Source organism: Colletotrichum graminicola (assembly GCF_000149035.1).
Source record: "Colletotrichum graminicola M1.001 genomic scaffold supercont1.46, whole genome shotgun sequence".
Lineage (NCBI taxonomy): Eukaryota > Fungi > Ascomycota > Sordariomycetes > Glomerellales > Glomerellaceae > Colletotrichum > Colletotrichum graminicola.
Window position 1 is genome coordinate 346,420 of NW_007361050.1, and position 9,283 is coordinate 355,702.

General features: G+C 55.1%; 1 protein-coding gene across 1 annotated transcript; it reads left to right on the forward strand.

The window, feature by feature from the left end:
• On the forward strand, window positions 1-8,744 carry GLRG_09268 (beta-ketoacyl synthase domain-containing protein; the record flags this gene model as incomplete). Its single annotated transcript, XM_008099953.1, has 8 exons — window positions 1-657; window positions 727-907; window positions 1,039-1,552; window positions 1,620-3,694; window positions 3,854-4,958; window positions 5,104-5,439; window positions 5,569-8,194; window positions 8,337-8,744. The coding sequence occupies 8 exons, from the start codon at window positions 1-3 to the stop codon at window positions 8,742-8,744; spliced, it is 7,902 nt and encodes a 2,633-aa protein (XP_008098144.1).
• Between the last annotated feature and the right edge of the window lie 539 nt (window positions 8,745-9,283).

Here is a 9,283-nt window from a genome sequence, read left to right on the forward strand (position 1 = left end):
ATGGTGTCGTCAATGGCTCATCCCGTGCCGGCTCCCAAACGCCTGCTTCTGTTCGGCCATGGTGCCATGTCCTTGGATCTAGGATATTTCAACCGCATCCTCTCGATCCACAGAGACGGGACCCCCGGGCGATGGGCTTCGTACGCGGTTGAGGATATCGAAAGTTATTGGGGCTCCCTCTGCGAATCCGTACCGAAGCTGCAACACACATCAGGCGCGAGCGATGCGCAGACTTTGGCGGAATGGCTCCGGAATGGAGCTATCCCGCCATCGTCGACAGTCGCAAACCTGCCAAACTCCATTCTTGGGACACTGGTCATCATCGCACAACTCGTCGAGTATCTCGAGTACACCAAGTCTCCGTCTCAGTCTGGCCCCGTGCATGGACCGGACTTCCGAGTTCCTTCATCTGAGGAAACCGAAACCATCGGGTGCTGTCTCAGGGTTTTCAGTGCTCTCGTGGTGTCGTCGAGCAAATCTTGGGCCCAGTTCCATCACAACGCAGGGGCGGTGCTCCGTACAGTTTTCATACTGGGAGCACTATCTGACGCCCACGATGCCACCGACGCCGCCGGGGCATCCGCCTCGCTGATGGTGTTCTGGAGAGGGGGGCAGTCGGCTTCTGATCTGAAAAGAGCGTTGGAGAGGTATCCCGAGGTAAGCTCGGCCTTTCGACCGAGTCATCAACGCACTCGGCGAATTATGATGCTCATTCGCGTGTGATAGGCCTACGTATCCGTCTTATACGATGACAATCGAGCGACGGTGACAACGTCTTCCCGGTCCGCTTCTGCAATCAGAAGCCACCTTCAGAGCGCCGGCATCTCAGCTAATGAGACCGAGTTTCATGGTCGCTTCCACGCCGGCCAGCTTTACGAGTCCGACCTCCAAGCACTGTTCGCCTCCTGTAAGTGATTACCCCCCCTGGTTTGAGTCTCCAACTGGCTCCCTGCCTACCTTTCTTGCACTCGCATAGAATCATACCTCGACCAATGAGTTTATCTTTGGCGCAATGGAACTGATTCTCCGGCTGCACAGGCCGAAACCTACCCACGTTCCACATCACAGACGCGGCTGGCCTCGTCTTACCCACGCGCATCAATCGGGACACTGCAGTTTCCAGCGGGACTGATCTGCTCCTGGCGGCCTCGCGTGCATTCCTTGTGGAACAGTTCGACTGGATCAAGACTCTTCGTTCGGCTGTCTCCAGCTCACTGAAGGACAGGAGCTCGCGGTTGGTCGAGTTTGGACCAGAGCGTTGTGTCCCGCCAACTCTTCTGCGGAGGTTGAAAAGCCAGATAACCACCGTCGATCTCGAGAACGCTGCAAACAGTCTCGGCGGCCCTTCGAGCCCCAGCGCGGGACAAGACGTGGCCGAGAATGATATCGCCGTCATCGGCATGGCGTGCCACGTAGCTGGAGCCCAGGATCTGGAGCAATACTGGAAGATCATGCTGGAGGGGAAGTCGCAGCATAGGGAACTAGTTCCAAACGACCGTTTTGCCATGGAGACAAGCTATCGGCCTAGCGAAAAAGAAGGAACCAGGAAATGGTACGTTCTTGGGCACTCTCTCGATCCCACATCGTATATCGACCCTGTCTGAACTGATGGCTTGCAGGTACGGCAACTTCCTTGACGACCACGACTCATTCGACTACAAATTCTTCAAGAAGTCTCCCCGCGAAGCCCTCCACATGGATCCGCAGCAGAGGCTCATGCTGCAGGTTGCCTACCAGGCCGTGGCTCAGTCCGGATACTACCACAAACCTCAGCCAGACAGCCGCGTCGGTTGCTACATCGGTGTGGTCGGCAGCGACTACGAGAACAACATATCGCACACCTCCCCGAACGCGTTTTCGGCCATGGGCGCCTTGCGGTGCTACATTGCCGGCAAGGTGAGCCACTACTTCGGCTGGACCGGCCCCAGCATGACGCTGGACACGGCCTGCTCGGCATCCACCATCGCCATGAACCTCGCTTGCCAAGCGATAACGAGCGGCGACTGTTCTGCTGCGTTGGTGGGCGGTACCAATTTCTGCAGCGCACCTCTGTTCTTCCAGAACCTTGCGGCGGGATCCTTCCTGAGCACTACTGGGCAGTGCAGGCCGTTCGACAAAGACGCAGACGGCTATTGTCGCGGTGACGCCATCGGAGCTGTATATCTCAAGAAACTGAGCAAAGCCATTGCCGATGGGGACCAGGTACTGGGTGTTGTTTCGGCCACCGCCGTGAATCAGAACCAGAACAGCACCCCGATCTTTGTCCCCAACCCACTGTCGCTTACGGATGTGTTCCGGACGGTGATTTCCAAGTCGGGTCTGGGAGTCAAGGACATCTCCGTCGTTGAGGCGCACGGCACTGGTACGGCTGTCGGCGACCCGGCCGAGTACGACAGCATTCGTCAGGTCCTGGGGGGCCCTGCTCGCTCCGGGTTGAAACCTTTGCAGATAGGCTCCGTGAAGGGCTTGATTGGCCACGCAGAGGGGGCTTCCGGCGTCATCTCGTTGATCAAGGTCTTGCTGATGATGCAGGAAAGCCGCATTCCACCCCAGGCCAGCTTCAACGTGTTGAACCCGTCCGTCGAAGCGTTGCCGTCGGACAACATGGACATCACGATGGCCCCCATCCCCTGGGAGGACGAGTTCAAGGCCGCGCTCGTCAACAACTTTGGCGCTGCCGGTTCGAATGCTGCCATGGTCGTCAAGCAAGCTCCGAAGGGGCGCAGAGAAGCCGATCCTAGCCTGTCGTCGCCCGCGTCTTCTTTCAAATGCCCAATCTACATCACAGCCATCGATGACAAGGGCATCCGGGCCTACACCACGAGACTGCGCCAGTTCATCAAAGCAAAAGGAATCTACGGGCACAATCTTGGGATCGAAAATTTGTCATTCAATCTCAACCGGCAGTCGAACTGGTCGCTTGGCCGGGCTCTTGTACTTGCCGCCGAGTCTGTAGACGATTTGGACCAACGGCTATCCGCCTTTGAGACGTTCGAGACGCCCGCCGCGCGGCCTGTCATACTTTGTTTTGGAGGTCAGGTCGCCAGCTTTGTCGGCCTCGATCGTGAGGTTTTTGACAAGTCGAGCGTCTTGCGCCATTATCTGGACCAGTGCAACACCGTCTGCGAGTCGATTTGCGGAAGAGGGATTTATCCCGATATATTCCAACACGAGCCTTTCGACGACCCTTCGGTGCTTCAGCCGCTGCTGTTCTCTATGCAGTACGCGTCTGCCATGAGCTGGATCGACTGCGGCGTCGAACCAGCAGCGCTTGTCGGCCACTCTTTCGGGGAGCTCACTGCGCTGTGCGTCTCCGGAACCTTGAGCTTGGAGGACTCTGTCAAGTTGGTTTACGGCAGGTCAAGGATCATCAAAGACTCGTGGGGCCCTGAAAAGGGATCCATGATGGCGGTCCAAGCAGACATGGAAGACGTCGAAAGCGTATTGGCCGCTGCAAACGCGCGGTTGGGCGAGAACGGTAATGGCCATGCGGCCAGCATTGCCTGCTTCAACGGGCCGAGAAGTTTCACGCTCGCGGGACTACAGGCTGCCATTGACGCGGTGCAGCAAGTCATCTCTGGCCGGGACACTGTCCTCAAGCACAAGCGGCTGAGCGTCACAAACGCGTTCCATTCCTCTCTGGTTGAGAAACTGAAGACTGACTTGGAGGCCGTAGGCCAGAAGCTGACATTCGGTATGCCCCTTACCCTGTACCTTTTCCTCATTTGGCCAGCTATGGGCATCTTTACGCGCAGATGGAGGAACCAGGAGCGTGGAAGCCCCTGGGATATCCTGCAATCTTTTAAAGGTTTCCGTTTCAACTTGGGATTAAGCTTACTTTGCCAATCTGTAGGTCAACCTAGAATTCCACTCGAGCGAGCGACAAAGGACCACGAGAACGGCCATCTCTCAGCCACGTACGTGGCCAAGCACATGAGAGAACCGGTATATTTCAACCACGCCGTTCAGAGGCTCGCAAAACAGTTCCCACAGGCCATCTGGCTGGAAGCTGGTTCCAACTCCACCATCACAACAATGGCAGGCAGAGCGCTAGGAACGCCGGCCGGCTCAGTGTTCCAGCCCGTGAACATCACAGGCACCACGTTCGGACTGCAGCAGCTTGCCAATACCTCCATGGGTCTATGGAAGGCCGGTCTGCGCGTTCCCTTTTGGCCCCATTCGCGAAGACAGACGAACCAGTACGCTCCAGTAATGCTTCCTCCATACCAGTTCGAGAAGCATCGCCACTGGCTCGACTTCAAGCCGCCCGTCAAGCTTTCGGTCGGCGATGAATTCACATCCAGCAGCGGCACTGGTAGATCTGATCTCCGCTCCCCACCGGCAGGTGTCTTTACTCAACTGAACTACGAAGATTGTGGCGACAGACGATGGAGTTTCCGTATCAATACCCAGATGAAGGAATTCACAGACGTCCTGTCAGGACACAGCATGGGGAAAAGAGCTCCCACCTGCCCAGTCACATACTTGATTGACATGGCAATCCAAGCAATCACAAGTGTTCGATCGGACCTTTCTGCCAGCAAGGGGCTACACCCCCAGATCTTCAACGTCGTTAACCAGGCTCCCATATTCATGGATCCATCCAGACCCTTACACCTTGACTTCGAAAGTCTCGACACGAATTCCAAGACCTGGGACTTTAAGTTCTCCAACGGCCTTTCCGGCGCCGACAGATCACTCCATGTGAGCGGTCAGCTATTGTTCCAGCAGCCCGATGAACCTCGTGCCTGTTTCGAGTTCAACAGGCTCGAGCGTCTGGTCACGCACAAGCGATACCTCCAGGCCATGGAGAACAGTGATGATGCCGACGATTTCATCCAGGGACGGTTCATATACAATGTCATGTCTGGCATCATTGACTACGGCTCGAAATTTCGCGGTGTTCAGAAGCTGGTTGGACGGCCCAGCGAGTCGGCTGGTAAAGTGGTGAAGAGACGGTACGTCGTGGCCATACCCTGTTTCCCCTTTTCTTTCACAGAATCTCCCAGAGACTCTCTTTCTCATCTGGGGGACTTGGTTGTCCCAAGTCGGAGCACACAAAGCGCTATGATGACAATATTTCTGACTCTTGAAATTATGCAGTTCCGGTGAGACCTGGCTAGATTTTGCCCTGGGAGAAACCTTCACCCAGGTTGGCGGCATATGGGCAAACTGTATGGGTCGAGACCGAAACACTTCTGGCGATGCTGTTTACATCATCGCTGCCATGGAACAATGGGTGAAGTCGCCAGAGCTGCTTCGCAGAATCAGCAGAGGCGATTTCGTTGGCCACGACTCGGAAAGGGAATGGCATGTGTTGGCACAACATAAGCGTACGAACCCGGGCGATTCGTTCCTCACAGACATTTTTGTCTTCGATTCAAATTCTGGATCGCTTGAAGAAGTCATACTTGGTGTTCGGTACACCCCAGTCTCGATGTAAGCACACTGTTTCCACGTCTGATCCCCGGTCGGGCTTGATTAGACCGAGTCATATGTCACTCGAGCCTCTCCCGGATACAGCATCGCCCGGGTATATGGAGTCTAGGCTAACATAACAATGAAAAGAACACAAGGACACGTTCGCCTTGAAACGCCAATGGACCCTGTCGACCTACTTCATCGAAGCTCCCACGCAACCGGCAATGTCTTGGCTGAGCCAGAAGACGATTCCCAAAATCAGCTGGCATTGAAGCCAGCAGCAGTGAGCGTGCGGAATACCGGCACAGACGTCGATCTCTGGATCAAACTCCAGCGAGTCCTGTCTGATATTTCCGGACTTGACCTTGAAGAGATTGGCGCAACTGATTCCCTTGCCGACCTCGGAATCGACTCTCTGATGGGCATGGAGATGGCTCACGACATCGAAAAGGCCTTTCACTGCACCCTGGACCAAGCTGAGATCGTGGCAATTGTCGACGTACCTGGCGTTATGACATATCTGAAGTCGATACTCGGCCTTGAACAGGGACAAGACCTCATCGGCTCTGATGATGTGGTCGGCTCGGACCACCCTTCATCTGACAGCGAGATACGGTCTTCTACTCCAGCCTCGTCAGTCGACCACATCGAGTTCCCGATAACCTACGACGATTCTGCTGGGGCCCTCGGCATCCCCCCGGCTAGCATTGTTGAGGTTTTCTGCGAAGCAGCAACATCCACCGACCATCTCCTCAAAAGCCATGGATGCGCGCACTATCTCGATGGCGTCAGCCTGATCCAGACCCGACTCTGCTTGAAACTTATAGACAGGGCGTTTAAGAAGCTGGGCTGTGATCTTGAGACGGCTCAACCTGGTGATTATCTCCAGCCTGTGTCTTTTGATCCCAAGCATCGCCGCTTCCACCAACATCTGTACAAAATCTTGGAGGACACGCGCATTATCAACATCAATGGCGATGTCATCACCCGTACCGGCATCCCGCTTCCTGCGCAGAGTGCTGAGAGTATCTTGGAGGATCTCATGCAGTACCATGGGCAGCATGGTTCTTTACATCAGTTGACATACAATCTCGGCTCCAAGATGGCCGAGGTCCTGTCTGGCGAAGCCAGCGGCCCACAGTTGCTCTTTGGCGATGCAAGGAATCGTGAGCTGGCGGCCGACTTCTATGGAGAGTACCCCTTCAACAAGGTGTATTTTGAGCTGATGGCCAACTTTCTCACCAATCTGGCAGAGAGGCTGAAAGCATCATCCCACAATCAAACCACTCTCAGGATCCTCGAGATGGGAGCTGGGACGGGCGGAGCGACAAAGATGCTCGTCCCCACGCTCGTCAAGCTTGGCATACCGTTCGAGTACACCTTTACCGACCTCTCGCCGTCGCTTGTGGCTCAAGCCAGAAAGAAGTTCAAGAGCTATCCCTCCATGAAGTTCTTGGTGCACGACATCGAAAAGCCTCCGTCGGACCCTCGCCTCTACGGCTCGCAGCACATCGTCATCGCCAGCAATGCTGTGCACGCCACCCACTCACTGAACGAGTCGTTGCAAAACTCTCGGAAGTTTCTGCGCCCGGACGGATTCCTCATGCTGATCGAGATGATGGAGACGCTTCACTGCATCGACCTCGTCTGGGGCACCTTGGAAGACTGGTGGCTGTTCGATGACGACCGGACCCACGCCATCGTTGACCAGACGCGATGGGAGAGGGAACTCCTGAGCGCCGGCTACAAGCACGTCGACTGGACCGATGGCAAATTGCCAGAAAGCAGATCAGAGAGGATCTTGATTGCCCTAGCAGGTGATGGCGCAGAGCATCTGCAGCGCCCTGCTGCTGCCCCCAAGAGCCACGGAGGAGAGCATGGACTCTATCTCTCGGAGGAAGCGGCGAAAGCTCGCGTGGTAGCCTCGGACGAGTATCTGCGCACCACAACGAGCAACTTCCTCATTCCTGAGAGCTCGGGAACTCCTGCTGTTCTGTCTGCCTCTAGATGCGTCCTCGTCACGGGGGCTACCGGCAGTCTCGGTTGCCACATCGTGGAGTACCTTGCCGGCCTGTCCTCTGTTGACAGGATATGGTGTCTCAATCGTCCTTCGGTACGCAAAGGCGGTTCTCGCGACCCCCTAGAGCGGCAGATTCAGAGTATGGAGTCGAAGGGCATCCGTCTGGACGCGACAATGATGGCCAAGTTGCAAGCCATCGAGACGGACACCTCCAAACCCCAGCTCGGCTTGGAGGCTGACCAGTACAATCGGCTAGTCGATGAAATCACCCACATTGTGCACAACGCCTATCCTTCCAATGGCCTTCGGACCTTGACGCAGAACGAGAACCAGTTCGCCATATTGCGGAACCTCATCGACTTCTCGGCCAAGGTCGTGTCCCGCCGCAGAAGCTATGCGGACGGCTCCTCTCCTGACCAGTTCAAGTTCACCTTCCAATTCGTCTCATCCATGGCCGCCGTGGGAGTCTACCCAGCAGTGTATGGCAATGGGCAGACGGCGGTGCCCGAGGAGTTCTGGGACGTCGACAGCGCTCTTGCGAACGGCTATGGGGGATCCAAGTCGGTGTGCGAACGCATCTTGCGTGACACGCTCGGCAAATACCCAGACCACTTCCGCACCATGACCGTTCGCCTCGGACAGCTTTCCGGATCACGGGTTTCCGGATACTGGAACCACATGGAAGTTCTAGGTTTCCTATTCAAGTCGTCGCAGACGCTGGCCTCCTTCCCCATCTTGGATGGTGTTTTCACCGTACGTATACTTCCCGTCATTTTATATTTCCCTGCCTGGGTGGTTTCGGCAGCATCGCCAGCTGTTTGGCAGTCGATCCCTCTTGAATAGCCCATCATATTCTGAGATCAAAGCAACAGATACTGACTTTTGTTCATCGTAGTGGTTATCACTCGAAGACACGGCCGGCTCGCTCTCAGATCTGCTCTTGCGTAACGAGTCTGACTGTTATCCCATCTACCATTTGGACAACCCGGTGCACAAGAAGTGGAATGACATAACTCCGCTCTTGGCCGAGGCGCTGGGCATTCCAGAGAATGGGATCGTCCCTCTTGATGAGTGGATCAGACGCGTGAGAGGGTATCCCGGTGAGGATCCGTGGGACAACCCGGCTGCAAAAGCGTTGGACTTTTTTGAACACAAGTTTCTGCACATGTCATGCGGAGGCGTCACTCTGGCAACCGACAAGACCAGGGAACACTCCAAGACTTTGAGGGAACTCCAGCCCATATCCGACGAGGTTCTCAAGAGGTATATCCAGGCATGGAAGGCTAGTGGGTTCCTACGCTAGGCCGGAGAATTACTACATCGATCAGATGGAATACTATTCTGTCGTATACTGATGGACCTACGTTTTGTTAATGCGGGGTGAAACTAGTTGGAGCTTGTTTGCTACTATGGACCTAGGCGATATAAATCCAACACATGATTACTTTTTTTCTTCCATATTTCTAGACCCAAGAGCCATCGTTCATAGCTCATAGCTCAGCATTATCAAATTATAGGCATTATGCCTAGTTGCGAGCAGCGGTGGTGGGAATGTCGGCCGCATTACCCGTATGGATTTCCCTACCCAAATGTGTAAAATCCGATGTCACGCGTCATATTTGGTCCCCCAGGCCACGTATTGTCAGGGACGAATGAAAGGATAGTTACGCACACATACACAGATACGAACGCATCAATACTACGAGGACTTTCGCCGTATTACGTACTACAATGGTTGAAAGCCAGCGAACACGAAGTTTACTGTGTGTGGAGGCGTCTTACAGGGTAGTCCGTCATCGGCTGCTTTTATGTCAAACCCATATTTTTAAGGGGCGAGACCAT